Below are 15,256 nucleotides of genomic sequence, written 5' to 3' on the forward strand. Positions count from 1 at the left end.
CAATATGTGTCTTTTTACCCCAAACCTCATGCATGAAAATGAAAGATTTATTGTAGCCCGTGAAGGACCCGCCTTTGCGGTGTGTAAACCAATCAAAAGACAGCTTTAAATGTGTCCAACCAATGGGAACACTCGTATTAGAACTTCCTGCGTGTTTGTCCCTCCTGCTTAAGTGTCAACAATGGCAGCCGAGGGAGATTTTCTGATGCGCTACCGGGCAGTGTCAAATAAACTGAAAAAGTAAGAGCTAAAATAACATCTTTATATTACTAATAAAAGATTGTTTCAGTGTTAACTTTGGTAGACGATCAGTGTTGTCCACAATATTGAGCGTGACCGAAGAATGTCATGACAACACCACACACTAGCACGATGCTAATTAAATGTAAAGAGATACAAAATTAAATGAGCCTATTAATGAAGCATTTATGTATAAACAGCTGATGATTACATCTCGTAGATGTTTAATTTCATGCCAGCAGCTTCGCATAACGAACCATTCCAGCAGAGTACCTAGTGTCAAATTAATCTCATTTAGTGGTTTTACTATGTCGCTCCTCTCCTTGACATCACAGACGTTTTCTGCGGAAGCCTAATGTTGCTGAAGCAAGTGAACAGTTTGGTGAGTATTGTATCAGGCGACTAACTTACTCAGATCCCGTGATTCTCTGTAGCAATGCTGCTAGTCACTGTTTATCATTGCATGACATCTTTGTTCCTTAGGTCAGCTGGCCAAAGAGCTGAAACAGCAGGACTGTCCTCAGTATGCTGCCTTCTGTAACCTCGCCATGGCCCGGTAAATAATCAGTTAATTCATGCTTTTGATTTAAAATAAAATAAAAAAAGTAAAACATAATACATCTAACATTACAGTATTATATTGAGTAGAAGCTAAATATTTTCCAAATAATATTTATAATGCATGTTTATAATATTGTTATAGTGTAAATTGGGTCTTTATACATGAAAATATTTTGCCTTTTTTTTTTTTTTTTAAATTGGGGTCACTGATCATAATTGGGGGTCTTTGGTAGCTGAAAGATTGAAAGCCCATGTTCTGTAGAGCATGTTGAAATGTTTTCTCTCTCTCTTCGTAGCTGTGAGCAGACTCTGTTCAATGCTCCAGGAGAAGCCCTGGCTCTGACTGATGCAGCCCGACTCTTTCTGGCCTCTGAACAGGAAACCAGAGCGCTGAGGGCTCCCGGCTTCGATGAGAATATGCAGGCAGCAATGAACTGCTATAGTTTTGCTATTAAGGTATTTATTGCAATCAAATTTATTACAAGTGACTAAGCATATATAAACATGTTTTTAATTTGTAGAAAGTTGGGCTCAGATTTGAATATGCAGTTTTAAATAGAATCAAAAACACCTATAATAGGTGTGGAGTAAGTCATTTACACTGAAAGTGTCTTTTTATGTTCTTAATACAAGTAAAACAATGTTGCTTCTGCTCAGCTTTCTTTGCCTGGCATAATGTTATTTTAGTATCATTAAGATACTATTATATTTGTTTATTTTTTTTATTTTTTTTTAAATTGGTCTATATAGTTTCTATACATTTTTATTTCAGTTTTAGTTATTTTAATACATCAAAGTGAAACTAAATGAAAATGTTTCCTTGGAATTAGCTGAAATAAAACAAATTTAAGGGGCTGTTTATGCGACACCGTTTTTAACTTAAAGCAAAATTTTTTAAAGGGTTAGTTCACCCAAAAATGAAAATAATGTAATTTATTACTCACCTTCATGTCGTTTCACACCCATAAGACCTTCATTCATCTTCCAAACACATCTTAATATTATAGTGACGAGAATACTTTTTGTGCGCCAAAAAAACAAAATAACGACTTTTTAACAATATCTATATGGGCCGATTTCAAAACACCGCTTCATGAAGCTTCGGAGCTTTACGAATCGAATCAGTGAATCGGAGCGCCAAAGTCACGTGAGTTCAGCAGTTTAGCTGTTTGATAGCAGATCCGAATCACTAATTTGAAACAAAAGATTCATAAAGCTCAGAAGCTTCATGAAGCAGTGTTTTGAAATCGGCCCATATAGATATTGTTGAAAAGTCATTATTTTGTTTTTTTGGCACACAAAAAGTATTCTTGTCACTTTATAATATTAAGATAGAACCACTGAACTCACATGAACTGTTTTAAATATGTTTTTAGTACCTTTATGGATCTTCAGAGTTTGAATGGCTTTGCTCTCAATGCAGGCCTCACTAAGCCATTGGATTTCATCAACAATATCTTAATTTGTGTTCTGAAGATGAACGAAGGTCTTACGGGTGTAGAACGACATGAGAGTGAGTAATAAATTACATTATTTTCATTTTTGGGTGAACTAACCCTTTAATGTGTTTTTTGGCCGTAAATTGACAATTGTTTTTTGTTTTTTTGTTTTTTTTTTGTGTGGGCGGAGCCTACCTGGTTGCAGAAAACGACAGTTCTGCAGTAGAATAAAAAGTTAATTTCGAGTTTATATCTCACAATTCTGACTTTTATTTCTCGCAAATCTGAGTGTATATCTCACATTTCTTAGAAGGAAAAGCAGAATTGTGAGATATACATATTCTGTCTTTTTTCCTCAGAATTGCAATACTTGCAGACTTTTTGAAATAAACTCACAGTTGCGAGTTATAAAGTCTGAACTGGGAGATATGAACAAATGCAAGAAAAAATCATAATTTTAAAATAAAAATATTATAGGCTATGTTTAAAAGTTATCTATGTAAAATGTTATAGGTTTAAATATTATTTCTTGCTATAACTGCTATGTATGTATGTCCTCTATGAACTGCATATGTGAATATTATGTAGACTTACTGTTTACATCAAATTCCTGCTTTAATAGTAAACTAATCTTTGCAGGTTTCATCGGTTCAGTCTGTGATTTGCAACATAAACATCTGCGTTTAGCTTCAAAGGGCATTTTTAACGACAGTATTCTATAAAAATTAAGACTATATTTTTTCCCATTCCGATTCCGACATCCAGAGGCACAACAAAACATTTTTTTCTTATTCTCTGGATTTTGCACATTTTCCTCCACTTGCTACCGCTATTTTTCTGCAACCACTATGCGCACGCAGCTGCAAGTGATGTAACTGTGACGTTTGCTCCAAATGGGTCTATATTCGCATAGTTTTTCTTTACAAAGTGACAGTGCCAACTACTGGCCTGGCAGCATAATACAGCACTTTTAGTTGTTTTCGCAGATCCGTGTGTACAGGGATCGTTTAGACAATGTTTTCGTCTCTACGCAGAAAAACGCAAAGAAAAAACGTTTCCATGTTTAGTACATTGTTGTCGTGTAAACTTACCCTTATGTTTTTTATACTTTATTTCAGTTTCATTTGTGTCATTTCAACTAACAATTTATTTATGTTTTTAATTTTAGTTAATAGAACATCAGTCCCTCATTCACTTACTATTACTGCCTCATTCACAGTTAGAAGAGAGTATGAGGGTGAACAGCTAAATAACCACTACAAGCAAAGCAAAATTTGTTATTAAAGTAATAGTTCACCCTAAAATTAAAAAAAGTTTAAGCTAATTTTCGCTTGCTGCTAGCTGCTATTTCACATGCTTCATGATAAAATGCTCTTAAAAATTGATTAAAGTCATTTGAAGAGTACTTCTCTCTCTGCTGGACTAATATGGTAAAAAGCCTAAAATCTTGCAATCACATGCAGATTTTGTGTTTATTTAGATGTTATACTGCAAATATGTACTTATATATTGTTTAGGTCTATATTGAGATGAATCAGCCTGTTATGGCGGCCAGTCTCTCACTGGAGCTTGGCAATGCTCTGAAGGTGAGACATTAATCCTTGTAATACATGGGGTGGCTTTCTCCTAATAAATGAATTCAAAACGCATATTCACCTTATTCCACATTGCTTCGTTGTGATGTGGTCCTGTTTATAAATTTGTGTGTAGGAGATGAACAGACCGGGCGAGGCGATAGTTCATTTCCAGAGAGCTGCAGAACTGCAGATTCAGACCCCGATTGAAGCCTTGCTATCACTGTGGGAAATGGCCTCCTGCAAAATACTGACCCGTGAGTTCAAAAAGAGGAGCGTTTTTCTGTCAGAATGCAATGATTAATTTCATGCATTGAGCTTCAGATGAGGTTCTGCGGTTGTCAGAGGAGTGATGCGATGTTTGATTGACAGGTGATTATGATGGAGCTCTTGCTGTGCTCTCAGAGATGCAGCACATGTGTCAGGAGAGAGGACTACAGCTCCCCGGCACCAACACCCCTGTCGGTATGAACATAATGCACCTTCACTACATTCAGTAAATACAATTAATACAGTCAGTCTTAGTTTTAAAATCTAGGTGTGTGAGGTAAGCCTTTCATGATTATTGATTCATCATCTAATCGTGGTTATTCAAACTAATCACAATTATTTGAGATTTGCTGTTCAAATTTCAGTCACGATTTGACAAGGAACTTAAAAAAAGGCAGTGGCTATTTACACTAAGTGAAAATAGCATATTTTCTTAGTGATAGATGCTATTTACACTATAGGTGAAAATTGCGAAAGATTCTATTTACACCATGTAAAAGTATCAGTTCTTTGCAATGATAGTAAATAGTAATTAGATGCTATCTATACTTTATATTGGCAGATACTATTTGCACTTCAGTATTTTTGTACATGAACAGAATGCAATAATATCATAGAGTGTAAATTATTATATTTATTAAATTATTAAATGGATGCTGTCTTATTTGGAGAATAAAAACGCTCCCTACACCTTCCCCTAACCCTACCCAATAAACACTTTTAATATTATTAAACACTCATTAGCAGTGTACTTCCACTTTTAGAATATTTATTTAATTTTTATGCTTGGCAAAAGTGAGATTCGAACCCACATGGATCGTGTTAAAAGACAGGTCTGCGAGCCTTACTCGCTAACACTGCGCCACTGAAGATGTTGACTTTCACGCGTCCTTTTTAAAACTTACAGACATTGGTGGGCGGAGCTAGTGTAAATAGCGTTTGCCAACAAGGGACGCTATTTGCACTTATTGAAAATAGACACTGTTAAAAAAAAAATCCTACTGTTGTAAAGTACACAAAGTCAAGGTCTGCATACGAAGTGAAGGTTTGTGGGTTTAATCACACTGCATTATATTATAATTAATTTAATTATGTAAATATTAATTTTCACAGCATCAAAGTAAAGCCTTTTTTATCATTTTTATTATTATATTATACACAATTCAGAGTAAAAAATAACATATTAGGCATAGGCTGTCTCATGAACAAATCAAAATTAAAGTGCCCCTATTGTTCTATTTTAAAGGTTCCTAATTTTGTTTTGAAGGTCTCTTACAACATGTTCACATGCATCCAAGGTCAAAAAACACTTTCATTTTCTCATAATATACATTTCACCTTCTTGAAGAGTCTGAAAACAGTTTGTTTGAAGAGTCACTTTCTCTAAACTCCTTTCTATGAGCCTACTCTGCTCTGACTGGTCAGACGGGCCAGCCTGTTGTGATGGATTTACCACTTACAACAATACAATTAGAATAAAACACCCCTTACCATGCCTGAATTTCAGCTCTGGAGGCTTTCTTAGTGCTGGTGTCCTTTTTTCCGTATCAATTCCACCGCGAGTCCTCATGCTTTTGAAGTGCATACAAAGATGATTTTCAGCATCACCAACCAAACTCTTCCAGGCCTCAGCTACAACTACAGTGTTTGAGTAGACGTCATTTGCGGGCAGCCAATGAAGACCATAGACGGGGATTATGCAAATTAGTTACATTGAGTGAGGTGGGATTGCTGACTATTTGTTTCAGCAGTTCAGAATCGATTCTTTCTTTTAGGAGACAATAACTTTCTTTGTTGTGCACTTTGATCTTTAAATCTTTGCAGAGCTTTTAACAAAAAGCTGCATGAAACGTAATATTTGAAAAAGCATAATAGGTAAAATTGTTGATTTGAAATTGCTAGTATGACAGTTGAACGTCAGCACAAAATTCATGATCATGACAGGCCTGTTGTGAGGTTTCGTGGTCTAATTTGAGTGATTTTCACCAGATTTGCTGTTTATTTGGATTTGATGAATATACCCTGCAATCACAGATTTATAAGCCACAGTCTTATTATGTTTTATGACTGATATTCATGCTTGTCAAAGATCTGTTTTGCGGTTTTACTGAGTCAGCAGTCCATTTAGCTGTGTGGACATCAGCTAATAATAATAATAACGGGAAGGAAATGAAACTCGTGCTGTAAATACTAAAGATTCATGCTTCAGTTGTGTTTATCTTAATTCCAGGTGCATTTATGGATATCATAGCAAAGTGTGAAATCTCCAGGGTATTACTGCTTATGCTGCTTGAGGTAAAGTATATATTTTAAATAAGCTCATCTTGGACAATATAATAATAAATTAGTCCTTTACCATTAGTGTGTTTATTAACTGTCCCTAAACATACTATATGTTTGTGTCTGTGTTTCAGCCTCCCCCTCAAAAGCTGCTACCCGAACATGCTCAGACACTAGAACGATACGCCTGGGAATCCTTTGACTCACACAGTCAGGGTAAAACTTTCTAACTAATGGAGAACCAGACAGTGTTTTATTTGGTTGCTACTCTGTATAAACTGTTGTAACTGTCTGTCCTCTAGTAAACTTCCTTCCAGAAAACGTGTTCCTTCTCCTACAGTCAGTTGTGGTATGTATTTAAAATCTATTTATGTATAACTAGATTGTTAAACATAACCCTGAAATATGTTTTTTGGATTGTGAAATATGTAGTATTATGAGTCATAAAATAAGGAAGAAATATACTTACTAAATATACAAAGACAACATATTACAGTTCAAAAGTTTTGTATCAGTAACATTTTTTTAAAGGATTAATTTTATTCGGTACCAATTTGCATGTTCGAAGGATCATGTGACACTAAAGATTGGAGTAATGATGCTGAAAATAGGAATACAATTAAAATATATTACAATAGAAATCAGTAAGTTTAAATTGAAATAACATTTCACAATATTACTGTTTTTACTGTATTTTTGACCAAATAAATGTAACTTTGGTGAGCAGAAGAGACTTCAAAAACATTAAAAAAAATCTTAACAACCCCAAACTTTTGAGTGGTAGTATAGGATTTTTATTATTAAACTTTTTGTTGAATAATAAATTCTTATGTTGATAATATGATTTTAATTTGCACAAAAATGCAAAATAGAAGCATTTAGTGGTCTCTTCTATATTGTGCTAGAATGTCTAAAACACTATATACTGATCGATAGAAGAGTTCCTATCTCGGATTAAGATGGCTAAATGGTTTGTCTGGCCTGTTTACAGATGGCCTGTCAGGAAAAGGATACAGAATCCCTCAAAGCTCTTCAGACAGAACTATGGTAAGCTTTCTGCATTTCCCACCTTTTTTCAGGCAATTATAAATATTATATTTAAGCCTTTGCAATTAGGTAACCATTTTGCTCAACTTCCTCTTTCCTCACAACAGGCCTCTCCTTTCGGCAGAACAGAATCATCTCCTCCACTTAGTGGTCCAGGAGCGAATTACACCCTCCGGTCAGGGCATATGATTTGACGCCATACACCCCCACAAAACACTTCTTTTTGGAACATTCCTATGCCAGTGCCTGGTGCATTTTGCATGAGGACTGTAGAAGGTCACTGAACCTAGTAGAATTGTACAATCACATGACATGCAGGTTCGTCTCTTATACAAACATGCCACTTATACTCCATTTTCATATAATGGTGTAATATTGTGTTTAAAAAATGCTTAAAGTTGTAAAATATTGATGTTGTAAATAATAAAATTACAAAAAATATTCTTATGGCAAGGTTTTTATTTGTCTGATTTACTAAAATTAACTTCCTCCCTGGTTTACACTGTTTGGCTTTGCAATGGAAAAAATAAAATACAATCGGTGAAATAAAAATACATCTAGAACTGACTGAAACCAAACAAAGCAAAACTGGATAACTCAGACAAGGAGAGGAAATTGAATAATTATTCCCATAAAAATGAGTACATTTTGGCATTTAAAAAAAAAAAAAAAAAAGCATCTTTTGGAACATTCTGTGCTCTGGAATTAGAATCTTACAGGATGATCATCTGACCACATGAACATTCATCATGCTAATCAAAATAGCTGGCATAGCAACAGGACCCATGATGTTATTATCAAGAAAACCACACAGAAATAGTTCAGTAAATATGAGGGTAGAGTGTTTGTACAAAAAAGCCTACATGACCAAGTGAATGATCACAAACTGAACAGCACCATAATGTATCGCAGTAACAAAGATTTGACCCTTATCTTGACCTACAGTAGAGAATATCCTGTGCTATTGCCATCTACGACAAAACTGAAAGAAAATCTTAAATAAAATAAACTTAAGACAGCTATTTCTTAAAGTGCAAGTGATGTTTAAAACTACACTTTTATAACATATATTTTTCTGTATGTACTTTATATGTACAACTTAGTTTTTTCTTTATACATGTTATAAATACATTTTGTACAATTCGTTCTTGCATATACTGTATTTTCATATAATCTTTGCCATTTTTACACAACAACCCCTGCAATAACTTTTGTTCAGACCCTCTAACTGCCCTCAGTGCTTTGGAACGAGAGAAGGTGGCCAATTAAATCAATCCATAGCATTGCTCTAAATAAAAATGCAAAAAAACCATTTCTCTTCTTGTTTAGGAAACATCTCTGACCATTTTTTCCTGAAATGCTGAGTCGAGACTTTCACATATTTTGAACTTGTTCAAAAGTTTAAATGAACTGCTGATGCTATGATTTGTTGTGCACATTTCTACATTTTCAACAAAGGCCTGTAACATTCAAGACAGCTCATTAATTTTCGAGTACCGCACCTACATTTTGAAGTAGTACAGTAAGTCATAGTCCATAGTAAAGTTTGCATGACAAAAGAAAGGAATATTCAAGGCTGTACATTAGCACTGAGAGCGAGGGTTAAAGTTTACTCCACTCTCTTGCGCAGGACGATGTACATAATTCCTGTGAAGAGGGTCAGCAGCCAGCCAAACCAGGCCATGATGTAGGACCAGCCATACCAGCCATCCTTCTCACCTCTGTGAAAGTGATCGGTGTAGACTGACAGAGCCACCATTATGCAGAAACCTAGAGGTCCAAGAGAAATGTATAAATGTACAACAAAAATTAATGTCTGTACAACCAGTGTTGTATATACACGTATAAACTTTGAGATAACAAATCACACTAGTGGTCGACCAAGGCCAATAAATCTGTATTTTTTAATTATCAGCATCGGCCGGCAAGTTTTTCAGTGTCAGACTTTTATTTTGACAGTGATTAGCACTCGTTCGCCATCTTTACGGTCTTTGTAAATTTGAAAGGATTAGTTCACTTTCAAATGAAAATTTCTCCAAGATTTACTCACCCTCAAGCCATCCTAGGTGTGTATGACTTTCTTCTTTCTGAATAACACAATCTGAAAAATATTAATAAATATCTCCGGGGGGTTAATAAAGGCATTCTGAAGCAAAGCGATGCATTTGGGTAAGAAAAATATCCATATTTAACAAATTATTAAGTTAAATATCTAGTGCGACTAGGGCTGTCAAACGATTAATCACGATTAATCGCATACAACATAAAAGTTTGAGTTTGTATAATATATGTGTGAGTAATGTGTGTAATTAATATGTATATATAAATACACACAAATGTATATATTTAAGAGAAATGTGTTATGTACAAAAAAATGTATTTATATATCATATAACTTATATAAAAATATAAATAAATACATATACTTGTAAATATTTCTCAAATATATACATGGATGTGTTTGTATTAATATATACATAATTACACACAGTACACCCACATATATTAGGCAAACTCAAACTTTTATTTTGTATGCGATTAATCGTGATTAATCGTTTGACAGCCCTAAGTGCGACGTCAATTATGCTTCTTCGTAAGTTGAATACGGAAGGCGGTCTGGCAGAAGCAAGATATTTTACTTTATCACTTGTTAAATATGGATATTTTTCTTACACAAATGCTTCACTTTAGAAGGCTTTTATTAACCCCCGGAGCTGTGTGGAGTGCGTTTATGATGGATGGATGCACTTTCTTGAGCTTCATACTCATTGGTCCTGTTCTCTGCCATTATAAGTTTGGATGCGTCAGGATATTTATTAATATATCTCCAATTGTGTTCATCAGAAAGAAGAAAGTCATATATACCTAGGATGGCTTGAGGGTGAGTAAAGCTTGGGGTAATTTTCATTTTAAAGTGAACTAATCCTAGTTTTGTCTAAAAATGTTTTTACAAAATATTAGACATAACTGTTAAAGAAAGCGAACATTATCTGAAAGTATTATAGCATTTAACTTTCTATAATTAGTAATATACAAGCAAATGCTATAATACTTTAAGTAAAAATGTTTATTTTACAGATTCAGTTGTCAATTTCAGTGTCATTTTTTTTGCATATTGATATATTTCTAATTAATTATTTCTAATTTAGTAAATACATAAAATAAATATAAATTTATTGCAGCAACTGTTATGCATGTGTTATTCACATTTTTTAGTTTAAATTATGAGTGATATAAAATATATCTGCTTTATATCAGCTATCGGCCAACCTGCTCTCTAAGATATCAGCATCGGCCATCAAAAAATCAATCACTAATATCTCAATGATGCCTTAAAGGTCCCGTTCTTCGTGATCCCATGTTTCAAACTTTAGTTAGTGTGTAATGTTGTTGTTAGAGTATAAATAAAATCTGTAAAATTTTAAAGCTCAAAGTTCAATGCCAAGCGAGATATTTTATTTAACAGAAGTCGCCTACATCGAACGGCCAGTTTTGACTACATCCCTCTACTTCCTTCTTTAATGACGTCACTAAAACAGTTTTTTGACTAACCTCCGCCCACAGGAATACACAAGAGTTGCGTTTGTAGAGTGTGTTTGTCGCCATGTCGTCGAAACGCTGTTATTTTCATCCCGCAGTCCAATCACCGGGTCTGATTCCGGCTCAAATTGATAGGGTAAAATTAAAGACATGTTTACAATAACACTGAGCGCGTGCATCTCCACGTTATGGTAAGAGGCGTGACCTTTCCGGGACCTTTCCGCTAAGCTGCTGTCGAATCACAACACAGGAACCGCTGGCACAATCAGAACTCGTTACGTATTTCTGAAGGAGGGACTTCATAGAACAAGGAAGTCATCAGCCCGTTTTTATGACAGTGGAAACAGCGGTATACAGATAAGTAAATTATGTGAAAAATACTGTGTTTTTTTACACGCGAAACATGAACACATGTTATATTGCACACTATAAACACAATCAAAGCTTCAAAAAACCACGAAAAACGGGACCTTTAATTTAAAGGCGTTTTAAATTGTAACCAAGCAGATCTGGCCCCCCCAATGACTACCATAGTGGGAAAAATAATACTACTTGGTTACAAACATTCTTCCAAATATCTTCCTTTGTGTACAGCAGAACAAAGAAATGTATACAGAATAGGAACAACTTAAGGGGGAGTAAATGATGACAGAATTTTCATTTTTGGGTGAACTATCACTCTAACCTCAGATTTCAACCTGGTCTCACAGGAAAACGTAACTATGTTTCGAGGTGGCGATTTCATATAAATTCGTACAATTACTAGAAAAAAGTAACCATGAAGGTCCACCCCAACTCCACCTGTAAACTAGGGCGTAAGGAGATTGTATGAAAACGTATGAATGAGATTCTGCAAATTTATACAAATTAGCCACCAATTTGCCAAAATGAAAAATAATTATGAACTGCCATGATTGTGTTGCAGATTTATAGAAGTAGAAACTTACAGGAGATGAGCTGCACAACTCCAGAGATGGTGAACCGCTTTCCTTTACCCAGAGTAAAGAGTTGGAATATGAACACGCACAGAGAGAACACAGCAAACAGGCAGGACAGCACCGCAAACGCCTGAACCGCCTGCAGGTAGTCTAGAAGGAAGGATTGAAGGGACGTCACATGAGTGTCCCAGTCTGTACACTGGGATCTATGGTTCCATGAAGAAAACTTTTCTATTGCACAAAATGTACTTTATATTGGAAAAGAGTTCTTCGGATTATTAAGATAAAAATTTTAAAAAAAATGGTTCGGTGAAAGGTTCTTTGGGGAACCTAAAATTGTTCTATGGAAATGTTGCAAAACTCCCTTTTTGAACCTTTATTTTTAAAAGTGTACAAGTGGGGACCACCAGTGAAAATACACAGATGCCTGAAAAATGCCTACAGTTAGAATTATTTGTCTTACCTTTCCTGTATGAGGTCGGTATATCCATGTACACCCAGACATCATCATTGTTCTCCATCACCCATCTGCCCCACAGGTCTGTGTAAAGGGTCCTTGTGAACCACCATGCCTGCGAAAATAAAAAACAACCTTTAGCTACAAGCAAAATACAACATAGTTAACAACTGAAAATTACTGACTACTACAATGACAGTACAAACACTTACAAATCACCACACACTTTACATTTCATTACATATACACATAAAAGAGGAATAATGTTAACTTACATCATCTATAGTTGCCCAAAAGAGGAAGAATATTGTTGTCAGATGAAGCAAGCAGATTCCTGCCAGGGCCTTCAACATATTCAGAGGATGAGAGGGGGAAACAGGGTGGAACGATATCCTGCTGAAAGGGACATATTATAAGACATAACATCTTGTGTTTAAGACATACTCCACATCAAAAGGTCCTGAGCAATTTAGCATCTACCTTATGATGGATGACTGAATGAGAATAGCCACGTTTTGAAATTAAAAAGTTGTACGCACGTACCAAGAGTTAACTGTGCACTGGTGTTGAGGAAGGAGGAGGAAGAGGGGTTTGATGACCCTTTTACATTATTCAAAATGAATGTATGCTTTTCATTCCCACAGTACTTATGTGTGTTTGCACCTAAGTCAGGTAGATTTTCCCAATATGCTGATAACAAGTAGCCATGGCCTATGACATCACCACATTAAAGATGCATGAATCCAAAGCAATAGATAGCAATTGTTTTAGCATCATCTAATAGGGTTTGGGATACTAGCATTGTTTCCACTGATTGCATGCATAAATATCCAACGACGATGTCATGAGGGAGAAGAAGGCGTTCTTTAATGCCCTTTTCTTAAAGTCACATACAGTAGGTGAACTGAGATGTCATTTAAAATGCCGATGCTGTTCATACAAACAACAAGAAGGTTTTAAGAGAAAACACTGTGTTAAATCCCATTAAATTACATAAACTAGGCTATAACCATTCAAAGCAGACGTTCTGCCAATGCATTCGTTTTTATACACATTATATGCATGTTCAAAATAACGATGATGCGATCAACAATGCATAACAGTCTGTTATTTATTGTCAAAAATCCACATTAACCTACATACATTAGACGAATATATGGAATCCTGATCCTATTGCGAAATCTCCCGCGAATTACAGATGTCCGACACAGAAGGAATTCGTGTAACGTCATACTTTCGAATGCAGCTTCATCTAAAGAATTTTGATTCAATTCTAAATGATCTATTACCGTTCAAAACATACTTCTCTTTGTGATATGTCGATTCTAATTCTAAAATGGCTTAATTGCATGAATAAATAATAACTTTACAACCTGAATTCTACAGCGATTGCACAGATAATAAAGCGTTACCTTGGGTATTTTTAAGCTCTCAATTTATTTCTTGCTTTTCGTAGCCTATCTGATGACCCACCATCCGAGGATTCGCACTTCCCCGCACCTCATCCGCTGCCTCGCCCCCCCTCCCGCACTCTTTTGCTGCATAGAGGACCCCACCCATCCCAAGGACTTACTTTTAAGTCCTTACGTATCCCACATCCAGATAGCGAAATCCTAGAACTGTATTGTCGCTCATGCACGATGTGTAGTAATAGACACACAAACGCTGGTTTCTCTGAATGTCAAAACAGCCACCAAAACATTTTATTCAAATGCCGAACTGCTGAATGTTTAGATGCCTCCTTAAAAGCACTGGAAGTTATACTTTTGCCGCATGCTCAATAATTCTTTGCAAGAGTTTGCGACGTCGTCATCCTGTTACCTAAAGCTGTGATGTGCTATATCTACACCGATCTATCCGCATGCCGCAGCATCCTAACTCAGCTCTTCTGGAGATGTCCGCAGACTCCACACTCGCCCGGTGTCGCACACATAACTGCAGGGTTAAAAGTGGTAGCACGGGACAAACGCAGCACATGGCTACCCGACAATAGGGCGACATCAGCGCCAGTCAAACCCCTTCTCTCCAATCATGATATAGTAGCGCAGGGGTAGAAAATGATGCGCAGGTATTTTGCAGCGGTTGATGAGTCATCTAAAGTACAGGTTTGGAGCGACACCTACTGCGGATTTAATGGAACAGCAGGTGCGATCAGGGCTAGTTGTCAATATTTTTTTGTTTGTTTGTTGTTGTTTTTTTCCTCTGGTGCATTGTGCATTTTGTTTCCAAACACCAAAGCGGTGTTAGAAATCGAATTTAAAATGCCACTTCGAGTTAAATGTTATAAATGAATAAAAATTGCAAAGAAGAAGTAAAGTAGAAGAAGTAAAAAATCGTGTCTATTTCATGAATTGTTCTGTGTTTAATGTTATTTCCATTTAATCTTTGCTGAACGCCTATTTCTAACACTTGTTTAGCTTCAAACATTTTCAAAAAGAAAATAATTTAAGTCCTTTATGGAATATGCTAGGCTACAATAACTTTGATCGTACCACCTACGCAGTGTTTCTCAACAAGGGGTCCATGGATGTAATGCCAGGGGGTCCTTATAAAATATCTGAATATGAATATTTGTATATTTTGAAATGTTCCCATAAAAGAAAAAGAAGATATGTAGAACATAACTGACAATATTACTGAATATGGGACAAGTCAACTAACGTAGTAGTAAATTATACTTGATTGCATTTGGTCGTCACAAAGACATTAATGATACCAACGAGCCAACGTTATTCTGTGGTCCTTGAGGACGGTTCTAAATATGACAGGGGTCCATTACTCAAAAAAGGTTGAGATTCACTGACCTACACTGAAAAAATGCTTTTCTTACTTAGATTTGTTGTCTTGTTTCCAATCCAAATATCTAAAAAGTCTTAAATCAGGGTATATTTAATATAAATATACCCTGCA

The 15,256-nt window shown here is 35.6% G+C and overlaps 2 protein-coding genes across 12 annotated transcripts; one reads left to right on the top strand and one right to left on the bottom strand.

Annotated features, from left to right (window-relative positions):
• Positions 1-113: 113 nt before the first annotated feature.
• On the top strand, positions 114-7,852 carry f8a (coagulation factor VIII associated). The gene is made up of 12 exons (XM_048196543.1): positions 114-240; positions 576-622; positions 724-796; positions 1,098-1,257; positions 3,758-3,826; positions 3,951-4,071; positions 4,187-4,279; positions 6,315-6,379; positions 6,499-6,580; positions 6,667-6,713; positions 7,356-7,411; positions 7,519-7,852. Exons 1-12 carry the CDS (start codon positions 182-184, stop codon positions 7,598-7,600), a joined length of 954 nt encoding a protein of 317 aa, XP_048052500.1. The 5' UTR covers positions 114-181; the 3' UTR covers positions 7,601-7,852.
• emp1 (epithelial membrane protein 1) lies at positions 7,851-15,228 on the bottom strand. Of its 11 annotated transcripts, none has more exons than XM_048196555.1 (5): positions 15,177-15,228; positions 12,622-12,742; positions 12,353-12,461; positions 11,899-12,039; positions 7,851-9,181 (listed from the first exon to the last, which is right to left on the bottom strand). In XM_048196555.1, the coding sequence occupies exons 2-5, from the start codon at positions 12,697-12,699 to the stop codon at positions 9,021-9,023; spliced, it is 489 nt and encodes a 162-aa protein (XP_048052512.1). In that variant the 5' UTR covers positions 12,700-12,742; positions 15,177-15,228; the 3' UTR covers positions 7,851-9,020. The 11 variants fall into 11 exon arrangements, with proteins under 11 accessions (XP_048052512.1, XP_048052517.1, XP_048052515.1 ...); XM_048196560.1 differs by having other exon boundaries at positions 12,622-12,739; positions 15,177-15,197; XM_048196558.1 differs by lacking the exon at positions 15,177-15,228 and adding an exon at positions 14,168-14,494 and having other exon boundaries at positions 12,622-12,739.
• Positions 15,229-15,256: the final 28 nt, after the last annotated feature.

The sequence above is a fragment of the Megalobrama amblycephala genome, linkage group LG7 (assembly GCF_018812025.1).
Source record: "Megalobrama amblycephala isolate DHTTF-2021 linkage group LG7, ASM1881202v1, whole genome shotgun sequence".
NCBI classification, from domain to species: domain Eukaryota; kingdom Metazoa; phylum Chordata; class Actinopteri; order Cypriniformes; family Xenocyprididae; genus Megalobrama; species Megalobrama amblycephala.

What these genes read in the sequence shown, in the direction of transcription:
- f8a (XM_048196543.1), top strand. Translation starts at nt 182, where the DNA reads ATGGCAGCCGAGGGAGATTTTCTGATGCGCTACCGGGCAGTGTCAAAT. An exon ending in AGCTTGGCAATGCTCTGAAG is followed by an intron (nt 3,827 to 3,950) that starts GTGAGACATTAA and finishes ATTTGTGTGTAG; the next exon opens with GAGATGAACAGACCGGGCGA. An exon ending in TACTGCTTATGCTGCTTGAG is followed by an intron (nt 6,380 to 6,498) that starts GTAAAGTATATA and finishes TCTGTGTTTCAG; the next exon opens with CCTCCCCCTCAAAAGCTGCT.
- emp1 (XM_048196550.1), bottom strand. Translation starts at nt 13,578, where the DNA reads ATGACGTTACACGAATTCCTTCTGTGTCGGACATCTGTAATTCGCGGG. An exon ending in TTTGGGCAACTATAGATGAT is followed by an intron (nt 12,462 to 12,621) that starts GTAAGTTAACAT and finishes TTATTTTCGCAG; the next exon opens with GCATGGTGGTTCACAAGGAC. An exon ending in ACCGACCTCATACAGGAAAG is followed by an intron (nt 12,040 to 12,352) that starts GTAAGACAAATA and finishes CCTTCCTTCTAG; the next exon opens with ACTACCTGCAGGCGGTTCAG.